General features: G+C 46.6%; 2 protein-coding genes and 1 pseudogene across 7 annotated transcripts in view; 2 read left to right on the top strand and 1 right to left on the bottom strand.

Annotated features, from left to right (window-relative positions):
- The window catches only part of LOC124001303 (rho guanine nucleotide exchange factor TIAM2-like), a 104,903-nt gene extending 101,882 nt beyond the window's left edge, over positions 1-3,021 (top strand). For all 6 annotated transcript variants that reach the window (XM_046307979.1, XM_046307981.1, XM_046307980.1 and 3 more), the window contains 2 exons: positions 45-190; positions 387-3,021. In XM_046307979.1, the coding sequence (XP_046163935.1) occupies positions 45-190; positions 387-1,024 (784 nt within the window). In that variant the 3' untranslated portion in view covers positions 1,025-3,021. The remainder of the gene's footprint in view (positions 1-44; positions 191-386) is intronic.
- Positions 3,022-3,500: 479 nt separating this feature from the next.
- The window catches only part of LOC124002308, a 34,685-nt pseudogene continuing 14,118 nt past the window's right edge, over positions 3,501-24,067 (bottom strand).
- Positions 14,366-19,441, top strand: LOC124001306 (claudin-20-like). Its single transcript, XM_046307988.1, has 2 exons — positions 14,366-14,540; positions 15,179-19,441. Exon 2 carries the CDS (start codon positions 15,358-15,360, stop codon positions 16,081-16,083), a length of 726 nt encoding a protein of 241 aa, XP_046163944.1. The 5' UTR covers positions 14,366-14,540; positions 15,179-15,357; the 3' UTR covers positions 16,084-19,441.

Here is a 24,067-nt window from a genome sequence, read left to right as displayed (position 1 = left end):
GTGAATTAGCCCTCTGAGCATGGTACCGCTGTTTCCCTCCATAGTGTCCCAGAATGCAAAGTGAACATCATCAAGGTAATCCGCTCCATCCTCCGGGAGAACGTCAGACGGAACATGCTCCCGGCCGAGATGGGGTGTAAGGAGCACCTCACGCCTTTACGCAGCACCCTGCCGTCCTCTGCCAGGATAGGTGAGTTTCATCCCCGCCCTGTTCCAAAACATCCCTTCCAATAACACTGCTTAGATTTATCTTTAGACATGACCATGACTTAAACCTTATAAGCACTTGACTTACTGTACATACAGTAGTGTTTGTGGCCAGATATTAGTGAATGTATTGCTCAGTTGGCAGCTGTCTCTCGCTCTCCCCCTCCATCCCCCACCAGGTCCATCCAGAGTCTCCTGGCTGTGTAAGCAACCCCTGCTGGATCTCCCCACCCCAGCCAGCACACTCAAACCTGGCCAGCCTGACTCAGACGAGGGCAGTCTGAGCAGCGGCACCCACAGCTCCTCTGACGCTCCCCCAGCTGACGGTCCCACACAGCACAAGACGCCGTCTACCCAAAAGGCCTGGTCTCGGGGCGGCCAGCGGCCCTCTAGCTTCAGCTATGTGAAGGAGTCATACATCCTGAGTGATGAGGACGATGAGTTCAGTGAGGCTAGAGAGAGTTTCCCCTCCTGTGCCATTGAGGCCCAGTTTCTCAGTTTGAGGCTGTCGGAGGAGGCAGCTTCCTCCCGGGCGCCGGCCCCCCGCGTGCAGCCAGAGGGAGCAGAGGTGAACACCCCAGAGAGCCAGCCCAAGCTTGTCCGGGGCCACTTCTGCCCAGTGAAGAGGAAAGGTAGTAGCCAGCGGGCGCTACTGAGCCTACACAGCCGTTCCCTGGACAGCCAGACAGACCTGGCAGCCATAGACCTCAGCACTCTGCTGGAGAGAGAGTTCAGCGTACAGAGCCTCACCTCCGTGGTCAACGAGGACTGTTTCTACGATCCTACGGACACTGGCAGTGCCCCTAACAACTCATAGGGTCAGGAATAGACACAAGGAGAGGGGCCAAAGCTCTGCCCAGCGCCCGCAACATGCCTGTCCTAGTCCCAGGGTATCTGTTGTGCCTCAGCCCTGAAGTTAAACTGTGTTCCTTTGAGAGTGTACAATAGGCATATCCCACTTGCTTAGGTATGCACAGGTGTAAAAGGAAAGATGAGCTACCTTTGGCTCAGCGACATGGTTGTCCCCCTAGAGAGAGACGAGGTGACTCAGTCCCTGATAATTACTGCAATGAATCTGCTGAGCACTAATGTACAACTACTCTCCTGTATATGCCTCTGCCCAGCTCCCCTTCTCAATAATATCAATTGGCTTCCTTTACATAGGTGAGAGTAATGTAACGAATAGACTTTGTTCACCTTCCAGTTCATTCATGTCAGAGAGAAGGACGGCGATGAGAGGATTCCACTTTAGACTATTGAGACTCACCCTAAGAGCTTCACTTGTACTCTGTAACGCTCTAGAAGTCTGAGTACATCGAAATCCACAGGAGAGGATGGACATTGATTTTGTGACTTGCTGTACATTGTTTGCCTATTTAATTAGGCAAGTCAGTTAATAACAAATTCTTATTTTCAATGATGGCCCAGGAACAGTGGGTTGACTGCCTTGTTCAGGGGCAGAATGACAGATGTTTACCTTGTCAGCTCGGGGATTCGATCGTGCAACCTTTCGGTTACTAGTCCAACGCTCTGACCACTAGGCTACCTGCCGCCCCTGTATTTGTACATCAAGTGGAGTTTTGGTTTTAAAGCAATGTTAATTTATTGATAGTTGTAACTTTTTATTGCTTTGCAAAATACATATGGGGTTGGCTTGAATTGAAGAATCTGGTATGTTTCACCTAATGAATGTTTTCTAGTGTATTGAATAAGAGTATGGTTGTCATCCTCCCCCAGAAGTGTCGCTTACAATGTACACAGGCATTGTCAAAGGAAAAGAATTGAATTCAAATGTGTTGTCAACTTGCCCTGTTAGTAGCTCCCATACCTGAGTACCTGACTATAACTTAATTTGAATCTTTGATATTATGACACATACTGACATTGTACAGGTAGAAATGGCTGTAACTTGCAATAAATACTCTGGTCCCAGTGTTTCAGGGATATTTTGCTGTCGAGACATCCTATTATCTGACACCACCACGTACCCTGCCTCTCGGTTTGCCCTCAACTCAACACGTACCCTCCCTCTCGGTTTGCCCTCAACTCAACACGTACCCTCCCTCTCGGTTTGCCCTCAACTCAACACGTACCCTCCCTCTCGGTTTGCCCTCAACTCAACACGTACCCTCCCTCTCGGTTTGCCCTCAACTCAACACGTACCCTCCCTCTCGGTTTGCCCTCAACTCAACACGTACCCTGCCTCTCGGTTTGCCCTCAACTCAACACGTACCCTGCCTCTCGGTTTGCCCTCAACTCAACACGTACCCTCCCTCTCGGTTTGCCCTCAACTCAACACGTACCCTCCCTCTCGGTTTGCCCTCAACTCAACACGTACCCTCCCTCTCGGTTTGCCCTCAACTCAACACGTACCCTCCCTCTCGGTTTGCCCTCAACTCAACACGTACCCTCCCTCTCGGTTTGCCCTCAACTCAACACGTACCCTCCCTCTCGGTTTCCCCGCAACTCAACACGTACCCTCCCTCTCGGTTTGCCCGCAACTCAACACGTACCCTCCCTCTCGGTTTGCCCGCAACTCAACACGTACCCTCCCTCTCGGTTTGCCCGCAACTCAACACGTACCCTCCCTCTCGGTTTGCCCTCAACTCAACACGTACCCTCCCTCTCGGTTTGCCCTCAACTCAACACGTACCCTCCCTCTCGGTTTGCCCTCAACTCAACACGTACCCTCCCTCTCGGTTTGCCCTCAACTCAACACGTACCCTCCCTCTCGGTTTGCCCTCAACTCAACACGTACCCTCCCTCTCGGTTTGCCCTCAACTCAACTGTAAACATGCCTTTAATGCTAGCATACCAATGAATGTGAACCGTAATGAACTGTTTTAAAAATAAACATTTTTATCTGTGAGATGCAGTCTTGTGAGAGCAGGTTGTTTTATCATGTTGTATTCCTAAGTCTGGCTTTGAGAATCTATATTCTTGTCTCCTTGACAGGTAAAGCACAGGTAAGATGAACGGTTTATTTCTAGCTCTATCCCAGTTGATGAAGCTGTCAGAGAAATTCAGAATCCTTGTTCTCTGCATTGGACCAAAGTATACTCTCAGTGATAGGCAATTTAAGTGACAGAAGCAGGACAGAGTAGGAAGAATCATGCAAAGGTAAAATCCAAGAAATGTTGGTGTAATCTGTAGGAACATATTAATGAAACAGTATCATTGTTCCATCATTACTTTCAAAACAGATGGCCAGCACTTTATTTAACAAAACACTCAGTCCTCAATTAGGATTTTAGTAGCCTCATCAGGAGCTGCCAACTTTTCAACAGCACTCCACCCCCCGTGAGTGAGACAAAGGAGGCGGAATGGTCTGAATACCGTCAACATTTTCTTATTCTCCAAATTGTCCTGAAAAAGTTTCCGGACTCATTTCCCAGAGGACAAAGTCATATGGGGACATCAGGATCAGAAGTAAGGACCAGGACATGATGGGTTGAGCATTAAACTCACCACTTAACTCTCCTGCTGGTCATTTCACACACTATTCTTCCTTTGTAACTGGACTGCGTGTTAGAGATTCCCTGTGTCTCACCAAGCACCTCCGGGACACCAGAGATTCCCTGTGTCTCACCAAGCACCTCCGGGACACCAGAGATTCCCTGTGTCTCACCAAGCACCTCCGGGACACCAGAGATTCCCTGTGTCTCACCAAGCACCTCCGGGACACCAGAGATTCCCTGTGTCTCACCAAGCACCTCCGGGACACCAGAGAAATGGTGTTTAAAAATGCATGCGTGTGCCTGGTAGAAAGGTTAGAGCTAAGAGCAGTCCGTCTTGTCTCTAACAGAGACCATTAGGCACTCCTTCCCCTCTGTCCTTCTAGCCTCTCTCTCTGTCAGGGGCTGCTGAGTGCTGCTGCCTGATCGCCTGTTAAGGTGTTTGAGTCTGAAGTCGTAGGTGAGGAGGCCCTGGTTCTCAGAGCAGAGGCAGCTGTAGGTGTCCGCCAGTCCTCTGTCAGGGATGGAGAGCTCCGTGGGGCGCAGGTTGGGGTCCACGTCTGCCTCATGCATCATCACCTCCGCCAGCTCCAGCCTCTGTCTCCGGGAATAGCATTCTGGGAAGAAAACGTGAAAAAGCTCAGGGGGCTTCCGGTCCATAATGACCACTCATAGGTACAGTACGGGGCCAGATGGAATCTGCTGAGGCAATATGTCCACAAGCCTCCAGCTATCGTTTAGAAATAGAAAACAATTTAAATCAAACATGCTGCCACAAAGAGCATAAATTAATCATGTTGTGATTAAATATGCAGTGTTAAAAAGAAGATTCCATCAGACCATACTAACACTGTAGACGAAAGTAACTTAGAAAATTCAGTTGTCATGTCAGGACCTCTCAGATCATTGGCTGTGGAACGGAGACGAGGAGAATAAACAATTGAAGACTTTCGACTAGAGATGTAGCCCCAGATGCCCTCAGCAACACCATGGGTTTTCACAGTAAGCATAATACAGAACCCAACTTCAAGAGCATCAGATCACATCGCAGAACCCACATACCCAGTACAGATGCTTCCTTAGCGCAGTGCCAGGTAGCTCCTCTTCAAGCTGTTAAAGCCGTCTCTCTACTCGCTGCAGTTACATAAGTTATCTTCCTATGACACCCCAATGACTCATAATTGCTGTTCGCTTCTTTTGTTCTCCAGCCCTACAGCCTGCCTACCTACACTCCTCACAGGCATGGATGTGAGGGGGAGTGAGAGAGGGAGTCATGAGCAGTTTTGTATAGCGCTGGTCATGGATGAACTGAGAGTTCACTTAATGCGGCATGTAACAAAGAGAGAGTCTAGAGCGAGAGAGAGAGATTAAAGCGTGAACCGTAGAAGGAGGAGGGGTAGAAATATTGCTTACTGGATTCCTTTGCGCCAGCACTTCCTCTGGAACTGGAAGACATTCCTGACTACTTTCTCCACCAGCTAGAAGGGCTGCTTGATTTGGGGCTGAGCCAGAGGGGTGAAGTGCACCACCCCCACGTCCACACACAGGAGACACAAGCAGCAGGGGTAAAATATATCTGTACGTAACACTGAAGGGGCAGATGAAGTGGCCACCTGGGCAGGCTCTTGACAGCAAGGTAGACAAAATTCGAGCAAGGGTTGCCTTCCAGAGAGACCGATATTAACATTCTCTGTTTCATGGAAACATGGCTCTCTCGGGATATGTTGTCGGAATCGGTTCAGCCACCGGGCTTCTCCATGCATCGCACCGACAGAGATAAACACCTCTCTGGGAAGAGGAAGGGCAGGGGTATATGCTTCATGATTAACGACTCATGGTGTAATCATAACAACATACAGGAACCCAAGTCCTTCTGCTCACCCAACCTAGAATTCCTTACAATCAAATGTCGGCCATTCTACCTACCAAGAGTTATAGTCACAGCTGTGTACATTCCCCTTCAAGCAGACACCAAGCCAGCCATCGAGGAACTTCACAACTGTATGCAAACTGGAAACCATACATCTTGAGGCTGCATTTATTGTGGCTTGGGATTTTAACAAAGCAAATTTGAGAACAAGGCTACCTAAATTCTTCCAGCATATTGATTGCACTATGCACAATACCCTCGACCACTGCTACTCTAAACTTCCGAGGTGCATACAAAGCCCTCCCCGCCCCTCCCTTCGGTAAATCCGACCACGACACCATCTTGCTCCTTCCGTCTTATAGGAAAAACTCAAACAGGATGTGACGTGAACCATTCAATGCTGGTCCGACCAATCTGAAGCCAAGCTTCAAGATTGTTTTGATCACACAGACTGGAATATGTTCCGGTCAGCCTCAGAGAACACGACTGCGTAGCTATGCACGCCTCCAACTCAATCATCAAGTTTGCAGACGACAACAGTAGTGGGCTTGATTACCAACAACGACGAGACAGCCTACAGGGAGGTGAGGGCACTCAGAGTGTGGTGTCAGGAAAATAACTTCTCACTCAACGTCAACAAAACAAAGGAGATGATCATGGACTTCAGGAAATAGCAGAGGGAACACCCCCTAACCACATCGAAGGGACAGCAGTGGAGAAGGTGGAAAGTTTTAAGTTCCTGGGCGTACACATCACAGACCAACTAAAATGGTCCACCCACACAGACAGTGTGGTGAAGAAGGCGCAACAGCACCTCTTCAACCTCAGGAGGCTGAAGAAATTTGGCTTGTCACTCAAAACCCTGACAAACTTTTACAGATGCACAATTGAGAGCATCCTGTTGGGCTGTATCACAGCCTGGTAAGGCAACTGCACCAACTCAGCATTCTTTGTCTTCCAAACACGACGAGTTGAGTTTTTACCAAAAAGTTATATTTTGATTTCATCTGACCATATGACATTCTCCCAATCATCCAAATGCTCTCTAGCAAACTTTAGATGGGCCTGGACATGTACTGGCTTAAGCAGGGAGACACGTCTGGCATTGCAGGATTTGAGTCCCTGGCGGCGTAGTGTGTTACTGATGGTAGGCTTTGTTACTTTGGTCCCAGCTCTCTGCAGGTCATTCACTAGGTCCCCCCGTGTGGTTCTGGGATCACCGTTATTGTGATCATTTTGACTCCACGAGGTGAGATCTTGCGTGGAGCCCCAGATCGAGGGAGATTATCAGTGGTCTTGTATGTCTTCCATTTCCTAATAATTGCTCCCACAGTTGATTTCTTCAAACCAAGCTGCTTACCTATTGCAGATGAAGTCTTCCCAGCCTGGTGCAGGTCTACAATTTTGTTTCTGGTGTCCTTTGACAGCTCTTTGGTCTTGGCCATAGTGGGAGTGTGACTATTTGAGGTTGTGGACAGGTGTCTTTTATACTGATAACAAGTTCAAACAGGTGCCATTAATACAGGTAATGAGTGGAGGACAGAGGAGCCTCTTAAAGAAGAAATTACAGGTCTGTGAGAGCCAGAAATATTGCTTGTTTGTAGGTGACAATACTTATTTTCCACCATAATTTGCAAATAAATTCATTAAAAATCCTACAAAGTGATTTTCTGGATTTTTTCCCCCTCATTGGGTCTGTCATAGTTGAAGTGTACCTATGATGAAAATTACAGGCCTCTCATCTTTAAGTGGGAGAATTTGCACAATTGGTGGCTGACTAAATACTTTTTTGCCCCACTGTATTTGATACAATCTATTGCACCTTGCTTATGCCACTCGGCCATCGCTCATCCATATACTTACATGTACATATTCTCATTCACCCCTTTAGATTTGTGTGTATTAGGTAGTTGTTGGGGAATTGCTAGATATTACTGCACTGTCGGAACCAAAAGCACAAGCATTTCTCTACACTCGCATTAACATCTGCTAACCATGTGTATGTGACCAATAAGATGTGATTTGAAGAGGATCCACTCATGGGAGCAAAGCGAGTGGAAGACGGGAAAGAGGGGATGAAAAAACAGGTGACATGCGATGGATGGCAAGACTGTTCCGGTTGTCACAGTAACACCTGTGCGAGGAAAAAGCCAGCCCTCTTCCTGTCACGCTGCCACTTAGCAGGCGCCGTTCAATACCAAAGAGCCTGATGAGACATGAGGTGACACGTTCAAACACCCACACATCTCTATTGTTTCTGAGGGGGAGTCCAGCGGCTTCAGACCCAGTGGAATGGAGGAACCAGGCAGGGAGAAACAGCTCTTCCTCCAGGCTAGTGTGGAATCCTGGCTGTGGTTCCCCTCTCAAGCCACCTCTCTGCCTCTTGATCCCGACGTCAGAGCTAAGCTGCTATGACAAACAGTTGAAGTAATCATGCCAGAATCAGCAGAGCCGAGTCTTACTCAGAGCTCTCTCCTCCTCCCAAACTCACCCCCATTCTCTCTCCCTCACTGGCTCTTTCTCTGATTGTCCATCCTCTCTCTAAGGGTAAAGGGATTGTGCTGAAAGAAACACAACACACAAAAAGGACAACTCTTCTTTAGGTGCATCTGTGAATGTGCAGTAGGAGGGAAGGCTGCGTCCCTTATGAGACTACCAGGGGGTCTAATGCAGTGACCCCCTCTCCTCACCTCTCAGATCAAGAGGGGGGTCTAATGCCCCCTCCCCACCTCTCAGATCAGGAGCCAGACCTACAGCTCAGTCTGAGAAGTGAAGTGGAGCTATGGACCAATGACACAGCAGCACCAGTGAGACACTGGGCAACAGAGCGGAGAATTGTAGCCTGCCTAGCTGCCTGCTTTCACCTGGTAATAACCTGGGAGGGATAATAAGGGAGGGAGACGAGAGGAGGTGCAGGGAGACGAGAGGAGGTGCAGGGAGACGAGAGGAGGTGCAGGGAGACGAGAGGAGGTGCAGGGAGATGAGAGGAGGTGCAGGGAGACGAGAGGAGGTGCAGGGAGACGAGAGGAGGTGCAGGGAGACGAGAGGAGGTGCAGGGAGGTGCAGGGAGACGAGAGGAGGTGCAGCGAGACTAGACGAGAGGAGGTGCAGCGAGACTAGACGAGAGGAGGTGCAGCGAGACGAGAGGAGGTGCAGCGAGACGAGAGGAGGTGCAGCGAGACGAGAGGAGGTGCAGCGAGACGAGACGAGGTGCAGCGAGACGAGACGAGGTGCAGCGAGACGAGACGAGAGGAGGTGCAGCGAGACGAGACGAGAGGAGGTGCAGCGAGACGAGAGGAGGTGCAGGGAGACGAGACGAGAGGAGGTGCAGGGAGACGAGACGAGAGGAGGTGCAGGGAGACGAGACGAGGTGCAGGGAGACGAGACGAGAGGAGGTGCAGCGAGACGAGACGAGAGGAGGTGCAGCGAGACTAGACGAGAGGAGGTGCAGCGAGACGAGACGAGAGGAGGTGCAGGGACACGAGACGAGGTGCAGGGAGACTAGACGAGACGAGGTGCAGGGAGACTAGACGAGACGAGGTGCAGGGAGACTAGACGAGACGAGGTGCAGCGAGACTAGACGAGAGGAGGTGCAGCGAGACTAGACGAGAGGAGGTGCAGGGAGACTAGACGAGAGGAGGTGCAGCGAGACGAGATATGCAAACATTTCCAGGTATGTGAAAGAGGATACAGAAGTTACAATACGAGGCAGAGTATACAGAGCGGACGAATAGAAAACCAACACAGGCAAAAACACACACAGTTATGTGGGTGCGAGGGTGTTTAATTTACAGCAGAGCTCTCCTGTTGAGACAACCTGCCCTAAAGAACTACCTCCAGCAGCATCTTTGTGTCTGTGGGGGTTGTGACACAGACTATACCCTCCTTTGTTATTCTTGGCTAGGGAAGGGGAAGGGCAGGATAATTGGGGGAGGATAACTAAAGTGATCCAAGGATGTGATGGAGCCTTTCTAATGAGCTGTTTAGATTCTCTCCCTCCCGTGCTGTGCTGCGCTGCAGCCTCTGGCTGGGCTTGTAAACCAGGACCGCATCTACTATCTCATCTGATCTATAGCTCTGTATGTTACCGCTTGCCTTACCGACTGCCTTACCGCCTTACCGCCCGCTTGCCTTACCACCTTGCCTGCCTTACCGCCTGCCTTACCGCCTTGGCATGGGACACCACTGCTAGACTGGAGCCTAGTTGTCAGAGCAGCCAGCTATATTGTAGTCTATAGGAGTACAGCTAACTCCTGGGCTGCTCACATCACTATCAGTTGTCAGAAGACGAGAGGGTTTTGGACACCAGTTACAGTAGACTTTCAGGGCAGGGAGAAGAAGCGCTGCATTGCTTTGTGATATACTGGGGCTGAAAAGAGTAACTGTGACAGGAGCTATCATCAGAGATGGACTCATCTGCATCAATTGGGTGGAACAAGGCTGACATGAGGAAAATCAATTTTTCCACCTGTCACCTCAACATGCTAGGATGATTTGGGTGAGAGGCAGTCTCATACCTTGGTACTGCAGTGTGCCTTTACCAAAGCACACACCCAGAGTGATGCAGCATCAACCCACCATCTGGTCTGTCCAGGTAGCACAAAATCATGCCTTTCATTTCACTCCTGGAGGAATTAGGCCATTTTATATTCCGCACTTCATTATATTTTCCACACTTCATTAGTGGGATGATTGGAATGTAAATAGAACTTCATGTTGTAACGAACATGTATTTTAACAGGGAAGCAAATCATAATCCCTAATGATTTGTAGATGAATTGCACTACTCTAAATTGGCTTGTTATATAAGGATCTACATAAAAATGATCCTGCCCTCTCCATGGCTAATTTAGTCTGACTCTTTTAAACAAAGACTTCAAACATTTACAGAGACTTAACCTACTTTTCCTCTTCCACACTAATACTGTATACTGAATAATCAGAACTGAACTTTAACACTTTCTTTTATTCCTAGTCATTTTCCACAGGTCTGCCTTAGTCCCCCTCAACGACCGTGACCCAACTCCTCTCAGTAATATGGAGTCATGCACACATCCATATTAACACTTATACATTTCATCTCTATGACCTTCCGGGAGCTCTGCAGGAAGGAACTCTATTACACTGGCCTTGCCCTGTAGCTCTCCAAGTCCCATTGTCCATTTCTACCTTCCACTCCTTTTCCCCGAGCCCTCTCTCTACCCAATGTTGTGTGAGCAGTAATTTATCATCTCCTTCTGAGCGTAACCAAGATGAGATGGCAGGCCCTCAGGGTGGCTAGCCGATACCACCTGAGCACCCGCATGTCCCCTTACGTAACTGCTGCAGGTTCTGAGGGGGGAGCCAGGAACAATGGAATACACAGCTGTGGAATACATAAAGTAAAATACAATCAAAAGGAAGATTCCCTCAAGGGGAAAGAGATGCATTAATCATAACAAAACCTTAAGAAGACAACCTCCATTATATCAGAAGACAACCTCCATTACATCAGAAGACAACCTCCATTACATCAGAAGACAACCTCCATTACATCAGAAGACAACCTCCATTACATCAGAAGACAACCTCCATTACATCAGAAGACAACCTCCATTACATCAGAAGACAACCTCCATTACATCAGAAGACAACCTCCATTACATCAGAAGACAACCTCCATTACATCAGAAGACAACCTCCATTACATCAGAAGACAACCTCCATTACATCAGAAGACAACCTCCATTTTCATTTTACCTTTATTTAACTAGGACAGTCAGTTAAGAACAAATTCTTATTTTCAATGATTGCCTAGGAACAGTGGGTTAACTGCCTTGTTCAGGGGCAGAATGACAGATTTTTACCTTGTCAGCTCAGGGAATTTGATCTTGCAACCTTTCGGTTACTAGTCCAATGCTCTAACCACTGGGCTACCTGCAGCCCCATTACATCAGAAGACACCTCTATTAAATCAGAAGCACAGATGGACAGGACAGGCACTCAGGAGGTATAGGCACTAGGCAAGCTAAAGCTATGGGCAACTTGCTGGAGGGGGCCCTGTCTTAGTGCCTTGCTGCACTGTGCTGTCTGCCAGTGTTTCCCACACTCTCAGAACAGCCCTGGGCACACAGCACAGGTTAACCATCCCGATCCACGGCACAGGTTAACCATCCCGATCCACGGCACAGGTTAACCATCCCGATCCACGGCACAGGTTAACCATCCCGATCCACGGCACAGGTTAACCATCCCGATCCACGGCACAGGTTAACCATCCCGATCCACAGCACAGGTTAACCATCCCGATCCACAGCACAGGTTAACCATCCCGATCCACAGCACAGGTTAACCATCCCGATCCACAGCACAGGTTAACCATCCCGATCCACGGCACAGGTTAACCATCCCGATCCACGGCACAGGTTAACCATCCCGATCCACGGCACAGGTTAACCATCCCGATCCACGGCACAGGTTAACCATCCCGATCCACGGCACAGGTTAACCATCCCGATCCACGGCACAGGTTAACCATCCCGATCCACGGCACAGGTTAACCATCCCGATCCACGGCACAGGTTAACCATCCCGATCCACGGCACAGGTTAACCATCCCGATCCACGGCACAGGTTAACCATCCCGATCCACAGGTCCTCTCAATTGTTTTCCAAAGGAAAACTCACCAACTCTACAGTCAAGAATTCCACTAGGACAGAAGAGAGATTAGGACTGTGGGAAAAATGTGTCTTCTGAACAAACAAAACAGGACCTACGCTGTTTTTACAAGACATTTTTTTTAAAACTAAAATTGGTCGTAAATCTTAGTAAAGAAAACATGCAGGCCCTAAATCAAACCAACCCTGGGTAATTTCACATCGTGTCACCACTGTTTCCCCTGATGGTTTACAAACGTTCTGCATGTTGAAAATGGGCATAATGACACCTCCGACCGTAACGTTAAATAACAAGGCTTTTACAAAATGATGAGCACAAAACCAATTAAACCACGAAATAAACAATATGCAAATTGAACAATAAAATCCCTCATCTCAGGAAAGGACAATCTTTGTGTCTAGTCATGCCTTGGAGCTATAACATGGAGGATGGGGCTGCAGTGATAAAACAAGGAGCCATGCTTATAATAGCCTGCCATGTCTTCACACATCACACATCTGCACTCCCTGGGTACATGTTAACTGTGGTTTCTTCACCCCCCCTCTCCCATCCCTGTTATTTATTTCCCAACAGAACATCACTAGCATCAAGGATCTTGTCGGTAAAAACACACTCAAACACAGTACAGTGCTTAAATAGTGTGGCTATTTCTCCTGCAGCAGCAGCCCACGAGGGCCTGGAGACTGAAGTCTGAAAGGTCAGTAGTCAACCAACTCAGGTAATACTTTGTGTGTGTGTGTCTGTGATGTCTTATCTGTGGAAAAAGTCTCTGAGAGGATACCTTGGGGGATTCCACGAAGGTCGATCATTGGACCAAATTAAACAAACAGATCAATCAATCACTTAGCAGATATACCTGCCACCTCCATTTTGGTCATTGCTGGTGTGGAGAGAGAGGGGAGATCATTCTCCTGAAACTGGCTGTTTATGATGATCTTTGCCATGCAGCAAAATTATGGAAACACACATCTGCGTTATCAAGGCTATCACGTCTATTAGCCCAGTCTGTTTTTCGCATCTCTTTGTCATTCATGAATCAAGCCCGTCCTGCTTGCCCCTCCCTTCCCCTACTAGACGTCCTCTGCAGAGGGGACTGGAGGAGCAATGAGAGGAAGGTAGCAGCTGTGAGTTTAGTCTCCCACCGAGTGGTTGCTGATGCTGACTGCTCTAGGGAGCGTCCGTTTTGGCATAGTGGACTCGCTACCACATAAATAAAAGAAAAACACTGCCAGAACAGCCACTACCACCTGCTTGGAGTAGGTTTTCTTCATATGGTTATTATTGTAGAAGTGTCATTGTATTATTATTTGGTGCCCAATGTGTATCTAGTAATTCAATCTATATAGTTCAGGATCTACATTAACATGTGTTAATTAGGCTAGATTATAGATCTGACCTGGGGGTGTAGGTAAAACAATGTTGAATAAATTATATTTTCCAGGGTGCAATGGGTTATTCATTATTTGTATAGATGAAAGAAACGCAGCAACGTGGTTGTGGAAAGTTATTCAGGGTCTCTCTGGTTAGATAGAGATACGTTGGACAAAGTTGTCATTTCTTTAGCTTCAACATTTGAGACTGGAGGTAAGCCCACTGAAGCAGAACTGTTATTATGATATCTGTGTAATTATGAAAGCAGGTGTATCTGTCATTAGGCTAACATTTAATCGCTAGCTAGCTCGGGTTAACTACGGCTAGGCTAACTGGGAGAATGAATATAGCCAAAAGTGTGCACATTGTTTCAGATAAATATTAGCTAGTTATGATAAACAATCCGGTTGCTAGATGCCACCTCTAGCTAGCCAGCTAATAATGAGTCAATATTGGAATGAAGCAGCTCTGTCTTATGATTGATTGCAGTTTGACTGGTAGCGGGCTGAGCTGGTCCATAATACGTTTGCTTGTCTCCATCATCTGCTGCATAAATCAAGCATTGCGTGACAAGTGCATTGAACAACTCAATGAATTCTAATGCAATGCAAAATAAATATAGTAGTACGTAGATGACCCTTCACACACACAAAAAGTTACAGAGTGTAAACCATAGTAAGCTTCGCTATGGTGCATACTATTCTGTAGCAGCTCGTCTCACGAGCCATGTGACGTAGAGAGAGTCTATTCTACAGCACTGAAAGGAAAGCAGAGCAACCCCCTTTCAGAAGCGCCGAGTGAGCATGTGTGGCTCACGACTGGCTAGGATGTCCTTTAATATACGGTTGCTATGGAAATGGATGACATGAAATGGATCCGTACGGCTAAAAAAATCTCCTCGAACCCTCCTCACCTCGTGTTTTTACAGACATCACTGCCAACAACCTGAAACGTCATAGGGAGATCGGCACCAGCCGAGGTAAGGATCTCAACATTGCTCTCTCTTGCTGTACATCATAAACAATTATAATTAAAGGATGTTTTCCCTTGTACCCTTACTGAAGAATAATCTATACATTTTCAATTAAAAAGCAATGCTGGCAAATGTGAACATCTTAAAATTTAAAAAATAACGAATTGTCTGTCTTATTTCAAAGTTCTATAAAATGTTCTAAACAAAAATATTTATTGTATCAGTGATAAAATGATACAAAAATGTGAAGAAATGTGTTAATATTGAAGTCACTGTGGTGGGGTAACCTTATTGAAGTGTGGTGATAAGGACACTGCAGCTTTAAGTCCACATATTGAGCATTACAATTATCAGAAAGTCATTCTCTTCAGTAACAGTTCCATGAGGCGCCGGCACAGAGGAGAGGCATGCGCAACACAAAATACACACGCACTGAAACTAGTGTCTCCTTTTCCAACTATCAGCCAGAGCCATCCATCTCTCTCATCGGTCCAGTTCACACTCTCCTTTGTTCCTGCAAGAAAAGTCTGTGCATGAGTGTGGTGGGAGAGGAGAGAGTGAGTGTGAGGGGAGAGAGAGAAAAGAGAGGGAGACAAACGAAGAGACCTGCTCAATTCAATTTCTTATTCCTGTCTCCTCTCCAGTCCAGTGGAGCCGGCGCTGAGGAAAGGGGCTGAAGATTGGCCGCTGCCCGCTCTAGCACCAGGATCCTCTACAGCCGTCTGGGGTGAGGGGTGGAGCAGACGAGGTGCCTGGCTGGGGCTGGGTGGATGCTGCCTGGAGGAGGGGGGGCCACGGCAGCAGCAGAGGCAGCGGGAGGAAGATGGCATCCACATGCATGCAGATCTTCGCCTTCATCCTGGCGCTGTTGGGCATCATGGGGGCCATGGTGGCCACACTGCTGCCCAATTGGAAGGTGAGTGCCGACGTGGGCTCCAACATCATCACAGCCATCTCCCAGATGCAGGGGCTGTGGATGGACTGCACCTGGTACAGCACCGGCATGTTCAGCTGCACCTTGAAGTACTCGGTGCTGTCGCTGCCCGCCTACCTGCAGACTGCCCGCACCACCATGGTGCTGTCCTGTGTGATGGCTGCCATGGGCCTGTGCCTGGCATCCCTGGGGCTCAAATGTACCCGCTGGGGGGGCGGCCGGCGCTCCAAGAGGCACGCGGCCATCGCCAGCGGGGGCTGCTTCATCGCCGCCGGATTCCTATGCCTGGTGCCCGCTTCCTGGTTCACCAACGAGGTCATCACTAACTTCCTGGACCGCAGTGTGCACGAGAGCAATAAGTTTGAGCCCGGGGGGGCCGTGTACGTGGCCTTCCTGTCGGCAGGCTTCCTCTTCGTGGGGGGGTCCATCTTCTGCGTGTCTTGCTCGGGGAAGAGGCCCGGTCACCAGGACATGATCTTACTACCACCCCCCAACAAACTCATACTGCAGCAGCAACAGCAGCTCCTACAGCAACAGCAGCAGGACCAGCACCAGTACTGCTCCCTCTCCCCACTAGACAATAAGACAGGCTACAGCCTGCAGGACTATGTGTAGGCTAAAGCAACAAGCCACTTGCTACTGCTAGGCAGACCAGTTAGGGGAACAACCAGGGCTTACACTGTGTAAGAGATTGAGGAGGAGACTAGAACAGAGGGGAAGGACTTTGATGGCGTCTCTCTTTCTGTTCTGCAAGCACAAGCAGTGGAGGTATTCCCCGAGCAGCCCCTTGGAACAGACGGACGGATGGTGAATGTGAAATGCAGCGCAGCCGGGGGAGGAAGGGAAGCGCTGCAGAATGGGAGGGGAGCCGCAGCGACACATGCAGATACCCCAGCAATCATCAGTAAATCCATTAAGACTTCCCGGGGGAATGGATTAGCTGATAACAAGCCTCCCGTTAATTTCCTTTTCCTCGCCAAAGGTTTGAATTAATAAGCAATCATTTAGCTGCTAATAATCGTTTGGTAACCACCCATTCGGCAAGTCGGCAATATTGCTATTATTGTCTCAGAGGCAATAACAGTACGTGCAATTCCCTTTCCATAAGCAAGCTACTGTTGTTTTGAGCTATCCACTAGATATGCTAGTTGTTGGGACTGATTTAAGTCAGTCTTATTTTTGGTAGCTAATAGACTGATATTTTGCCTAAGCATGCCGTTTGGAGCCTGTCTGTGTATATTGCAGAGGAATGCCTGTTAGAGACAGACGTATGTAGTGTAGCCAACGCAATGCCTAAAGAGCTGTAGTATGTTATCCTTCCCATTGAATCTGTTCAGAGTGCTGTCAGAATTAATACAAAGGGTGCTGGGCTTGGAGATCGAACAGAATGGCATATAAACAAAATCCTGTAACTCTCCCTGCAGGTAGAGACAGACAGAGAGAGAAAGACAGAGAGGCAGGGACAAACAGTGAGACACACACAGACAGAAAGAGAGACAAACAGCGAGAGAGAGGGACAAACAGTGAGAGACAGAGACACACAGAGACAGTCCCACCTTCAGCAGAGTGGACTGTATGACATACTTTACTATTAAGCTCCAAAACAAAAAGGGGCTGCCTTCTTCAGGCTGGGCTACACACTACTTACTTCATGCATTACGCATACAAAACACTCCTACACCCACAGACGCACAGTTCACACCCACCCACACATAGATTACACAACCACACACTGAGGCACACACACACAGATATAAAAACCCACACAAACTGTACCCTCTGCCTCACTGGGCTGTGTATGCTTTTCATCCTGCTGTCCGCCTCCTCACTGCCATGGAAACAGGATCCTGCGCCCAAATATCTTTGTCTGTGATTGGGGGTGGGGTGTCAGCCTGTACTTTGAGGTTGGTTAGGGGGGCATTTCTCCCTCCCCATGGCCCCATAAGCCTTGTGAGATGCTCCACACATGCACAGCTGCTTCACTAATCCCCTTTATTAGCCCAGTGACAGGAAGCACCAAGCCACCGTTACACCCAGGTCTGTCTGGGAAATGCTCTCTTTATGTTGTCCCATATTACACTGTGTCTGACATGCAATTAGTGTTATGGGGAAAAAGGGCTGTGTTTTGAAAAGTCAGGCTGATTATTAGAATTGTAGATCGGTAGGTAGAAAATGGCGCTTGCAATGCCAGGATAGTGGGTTCGATTCCCGGGACCATCCATACGTAATATGTATACACGCTTGACTAAGTCGCTTTGGATAAAATCGTCTGCTAAATGGTATATATTATTAACTGCAGCAGTGTGGCAGATGTGCCTCCAAATCTAGAAAACGGTTTGAGGTATTCCACTATGTGACTTGTTTAGTGAGTCAGCAGTGCATATGCTACTGTTCAGCACCTGCAGGCGATTGTGTGGCTAAAGTTAAAGCAACTTCTCTGTGCCATTCATCTTTCCTATAGTACCTGTCAGCTTCGCTCTCCTCTACCTCTCCCTGGTCTCTCCATCTATAGCAGTATTTTTCTAAAGGGAAGTAAAGCAGCATTTCTCTCTGACAGACAGGGAACACTGTTGCATGTTAAGAACTTGCTGGTCAGCACACACACACACACACACAACTCCCGCCACCAACTCATTTCTCAGGGCTGCTACTGCGCTTTAACACAGTCAAGTTCTCATGTGTGTCTGTACACAGCTGAGAGGAAGGGAAGATGTGCTGTCTCCGGCCTGAAATGGCTGCTCTGGTGACAGGCCCTGGCAGTGATGTGTGGCGCAGACCGCGTGTTGTTCGTTCTCTAACACACTGTTTTTTACAGGGCGAGCAGATGGCTAAGCCCAGCTCGCCACCTGCAGGCGGCTGCCTGCACACTGTAGGCATCACTAGAGGTCCTGGCAGCCTGTTTCATACCCCATGTATAGAGAAGAGAGGACCGGACTGGGCATCAGTATAATGATCCAATGCCCAGGCACCCCTTACGAATGCAATAAAATGATGACAAGAATGTCAATGTGCCCTCGTGAACAATCTGAATACATACCAACACATACGTGTTGGAGAATGTGCCAAATCAACTCCTGTCAAGTTTGATACTGCATGTAGTTCATACGGTTTACTTTTTTTATTACATTGGTTCGTATGTGAATTATACATTGCCATATGGTTTTATGGAGTAATTATTTGTTGTGCGAGGCCAAGTCTTGAGTAAGCTAGACACTTGTGTACAGTAGGATGCAGCTTTCCATGGTTCTTTTTTCAACCTTATTATTCCAAAGCACACAATTTCAGACGCATAAACAATTCTGATTTTGTCGGGAAAGCCTTGAACACTTGTTTATTTTGTATTTATTGTAATGTTTAAATCGTGCTTCTGCAGAGAACAGTATGCATTTGGCTAGGACATTTGTGGACGTAATTAGATTTTTTTTCCTGCCAAGGTAACTTTCTTTCCTATTTAGTTGAAATGTCTTTTATCATGTTCATACACTGCATCTTCTTCATAAGAAGACTATTTGACTGCACCTTTGCGTGTGTTACCTTGTTGGACAGCGCAGTTTGTTTCAAGCGGCTGAGAATTGCAAGTCCTCTGGACCGGTTCAAATGTACGTAACACAACTGGCAGTCTGAAAAAGAGCAAAGCCATTTCTGTCTGATGTGATTTGAGCAGGCCAATGTGAGCTGGAGGTTTGTTCCGTTGTGTAGATGTGCAGCCTGTTCCTCAGCCAGCGCACCATTTCATTAGCTTCAAATGGTCTAGATGTCTGAACAGCTGCAGCTCTCCTGCAGAACCAAGACAGGAATTATCATTTTGATAATTGCAGCTTATTTTCGTGGATGCTTCAGCACTTCTTAATTTGCCAGAGGATTTTCAACAGTTCAAGTGTTCTGGTTACTGTTGTCTAAATGTGCTTGTGCAAGTAGTTATATTTTTTACCAATAAAAAAATATTTTGTGGAAGCAGGGCAATATGCCTCTATTAAATGACTGTGTGTGTACGTGTGTGAGCAGTTCGAGATGGCTCTCAGCTTCCTGCCAAAAACACAGATTTCTGGAAGGTACTGGTTGTACCGTGCGTAGGCAAGCAGGCAGGCTGTCTCTTCATACTGTTCTTATAGCCTCTACACACACACACACACACACACACACACACACACACACACACACTCTGAAAAACAGCTCAAAGAAGAGACGGAGGTTTCACTCCCTTCATGAACACATATCCATAAAACATTACAAACAGTCTTCAAATTGGATGAAAAAAGCCAAAACACACTCCATAAAGCATGTTCAGAATCCAGCTCTCTCTCATTGAGATGTAAACATAATACTTCAGAGGTATGGAGGGAGCATCAGCAAGTGGCATGAAATAACTAACCCTGTGAAAGTTGTGGCAAATGGGGATTATTTTGTCTGAGTGTGAACAGAATGATAATGAATGGCAGCATGTGTAGGTTAGCTGCTGCAACATTTGTACAATTAGACTGGAATACAAAGCAACAGCTGATAAAGCCAGTCAGTCAGCATGGGTAACATGGAGTGCAATCTGCACCCACCATCCCTTCCTCTGGTTCCACCGAGCATCCCATCAGCCATTGGGCATCAAAACAGCCTCGCCAGCTTCAAAATCTGAGTCATATGAAGAGTAATGCCAAGTCAGACTGGAGAGAAATATCCAATACTAAGACCCCACAAATACTGGTCTTACTTCCAGCTGGGGAATAAATCCCTGCTTTTCATACATGAAGTAGATGCTTTAAAGCATGAATGCGGTCTTTATAATTGTGTTTTTAAATCACTGTAGGTCTCAATTGTTTTTGTTTATATATATACATTTTTAATTGAACCTTTATTTAACTAGGCAAGTCAGTTAAGAACAAATTCTTATTTACAATGACGGCCTACACCGACCAAACCCGGACAACGCTGGGCCAATTGTGCCGCCCTATGGGACTCCCAATCACGGCTGGATGTGATACAGCCTGGAATCAAACCAGGGACTGTAGTGATGCCTCTTGCACTGAGATGTAGTGCCTCGGGAGCCCATAAATAACTGTTGTGTTGAGTTATACTGAGACCAAGGTTTATTTTATAGATGAGCCCCGAATTACATAATATACACACATCAAAATACAAGCAGAAAGAAAACGCGGTCATAAAAAAACACATTTATTAGTAATAAGGTCCTCAATCAGCTTCCTGAATCACACTAGAGGCACCAGAACATCACATTTAACATTTTGAAAACTGTTTCACAAATAAGGTTCAAGAAAACTATACTGAACAAAAATATAAAACGCAACATCAATAAGTCAATTTGAATAAATTAGGTCCTAATTTATGGATTTCACATGACTGGGCAGGGGCGCAGCCATGGGTGGTCCTGTGAGGGTATAGGCCCACACACTGGGGAGCCAGGCCCAGCCAATCAGGATGAGTTTTTCCATAACAAACAGGATTTATTACAGACAGAAACACTCCCCCACCCCCTCTCAGAGGATCCCGCAAGTGAAGCCAGATGTGGAGGTCCTTGGCTGGCGTGGTTACATGTGGTCTGCGGTTGTGACATACTGCCAAATTCTCTAAAACGACGTTGGAGGCAGCTTATGGTAGAGAAATGAAAATTCAATTCTCTGGCAACAGCTCTGTTGGACATTCCTGCAGTCAGCATGCTCCCTCAAAACTTGACACATCTGTGGCATTGTTGTGTGACAAAAATGCACATTTTAAAGTGTCTTTTTATTGTCCCCAGCACAAGGTGCACCTTTGTAATGATAATGCTGTTTCATCAGCTTTTTGATATGCCACACCTGCCAGGTGGATGGATAATCTTAGTAAAGGAGAAATGCTCACTAACAAGGATGTAAACAAATTTGTGCACAACATTTGTGCGTATGGAAATTTCGGGGAAGCTTTTTCTTCAGCTCTTGAAACATAGGACCAACACTTTACATGTTTCAAGCATGTTTGGGATGCTCTGGATCGACATGCACGACTGTGTTCCAGTTCCTGCCAATATCTAGCAACTTCGCACTGACATTGAAGAGGAGTCGGACAACATTCCACAGGCCACAATCAACAAAATGGTCAACTCTATGTGAAGGAGATGTGTTGCGCTGCATGAGGCCAATGGTGGTCACACCAGATACGGACTGGTTTTCTGATCCATATTAACTGTAACTCAGTAAAATCTACTGTAACTCAGTAAAATCTGAAAATGTTGCGTTTATATTTTTGTTCTGTATAGATAGTAATGAGAATCTCGCATCTCGTTACAGCTGATTACAGCCAAGTCGACAGTGGGACGTTTGGAGATATGTGGCCTTCTTGAAACAAACATGGATTATTCAAGGCGTTCTCTCCTCTTGGTTATGCAACAGAGTGGAGATCAAATAGCAGCTCCCCTCTTGGGTAAATGTTAATAAGATCCGCTCCTCTGTGTATTTATCCTACATTCCCTTCAAAGGGTTTCACCCCGAGATGCCGTCATCACAGACCAGGGATGTTGACTCAGAGGAGAACTTTGAACCCTGCAGGCACAGGAGTTAATCCAACTGCATATCCCACCTTGAGCGTCAAGACACGTTGACTTGCACTGCGCACGCTCAGTAACAGCAAGATGCGTGATAGTCTGTAGATGTGGTTGAGGCTCTAAATCAAACCAGCGGTTTATCGATATCATTTTACAGCCAGAGTTAACTAAACATGCATGTTTCATAATAAGGATATCACTAACAAGCATTTAGCCGTGAAGCAGCTCTGAAGACATGATGTCGGCAGGTACAAAGATAAATATACGCTGGGCCAAGAATCTCAACGCCCTACTGCTCATCAAAACCCCATCAGCAATAACCATAGTGCTGTAATGCATCGCTGAGAACAATCACCCAAGGCATGCCAATATTTCACCTTACTTAATGCAAGGCATTTTCTTCTGGACAACCATCATCTTCATGAGAGTCCATATTGGCAATATAATACGGTCATGGACAGCAGCTGAAAATGACCTCTCATTGTCCAAGAAGTTGCCCTCCTGTTCCAGTACACATCGGAGGCTGGGGAGTAATGGCAATGACCTTGCTGCGGCAGTGAAGTGCTGAGAGAAGCAGTATGAGCTCAGCAAGATGACAAAGACACCCTGACAGTTCAAAGAAGCATTTGAATATTTCAGATCACCAGAAGCATTAGAAGAGTTACGGCAATAAAAAGATTGGCTAAAGGTAAGGTCCACTACATGACAGAGTGATGAATAGAAAAAGGTCTCTATTGAAACAGACCTTTCCTCACACGTAGTTATTAGGTATCGTTTCCAGGGCTGTTCTGAATGAACCAAACAGACAATCAGAGTTGGTTTTGGCATTTGGAGAATCAGAAAACAATTATATTGTTCTTGCATTGCAAATATTTTTTTTTGATCTACAGTAAATTGTATGACTTTAGCTGGAAACAAATTAATCAAACCTTTTTTTGTTTGTTGGCACAGACCATGATTTTTTCCAGCAGCCCAGGCTTTCTATTTTGTGTGTATATGTGAAAAGCACACCGCTCAGCTGAAGTGTCCACTGAACAGGCTGAAATGAAAAATGTAAAATCACAGTGCTCGACCTTTTTAATTCAAATCTTTAAAAATAAAAGAGTTAACAGCTTATGTATTGATCCTTTCAATACTATGCAGAGCCTTCAGAAAGTATTCATACCCCTCGACTTATTCATTTACATTACATTACATTTAAGTCATTTAGCAGACGCTCTTATCCAGAGCGACTTATTCTACATTTTGATGTTTTACAGCCCGAATTAAAAAATAGATTAAATATATTTAATCTACACACAATACACATTTTTTTGCTAATATATTGAAAATGAAATACAGATATCTCTCACATACATAAGTATTCACACCCCTGAGTCAATACATGTTAGAATCACATTTGGCAGTGATTACAGCTGTGAGTCTTTCTGGGTGAGTCTAAGAGCTTTGCACATTATTATTAAACATATTCTCCAAACTCTGTCAAGTTGGTTGTTGATCATTTCTAGAAAAACATTTAAGCTTTGTGTTAGATTTTCAAGCTGATTTAACTGTAACTAGGCCCCTCGTGAACATTCAATGTCGTCTTGGTAAGCAACTCCAGTGTATTTTTGGTCTTTCAGATTATTGTCCTGCTGAAAGATGAATTTGTCTCTCAGTGTCTGTTGGAAAGCAGACTGAACCAGGTTTTCCTCTAAGATTTTGCCTGTGCTAAGCTCTATTCCGTTTATTTTTATCCCCCCCAAAAACTCCCTAGTCCTTGCCGATGACAAGCATACCCATAACAAGCATACCCATAACGCGATGCAGCCACATGATGCAGCAACCACCATGCTTGAAAATGAAGAGTGGTACTCAGTGATGTGTTGTGTTGGTTTTTCCCCAAACATAACATAAAGTACATATCTTTGTAGTGACTGGCTGTAATGATACACCATCCAATGTGTAATTAATAACTTTCCCATGCTCAGAAGGATATTCAATATCTGTTTCTATGTTTTTTTTTACCCATCTACCAATACTGTAGGTGCCCTTCTTTGCGAGGCATTGGGAAACCACCCTGGTCTTTGTGGT

This window comes from Oncorhynchus gorbuscha, linkage group LG17, assembly GCF_021184085.1.
Source record: "Oncorhynchus gorbuscha isolate QuinsamMale2020 ecotype Even-year linkage group LG17, OgorEven_v1.0, whole genome shotgun sequence".
Lineage (NCBI taxonomy): Eukaryota > Metazoa > Chordata > Actinopteri > Salmoniformes > Salmonidae > Oncorhynchus > Oncorhynchus gorbuscha.
The sequence above is the reverse complement of the archived record's forward strand: the minus strand, read 5'-3'. Positions and strand labels throughout refer to the sequence as shown.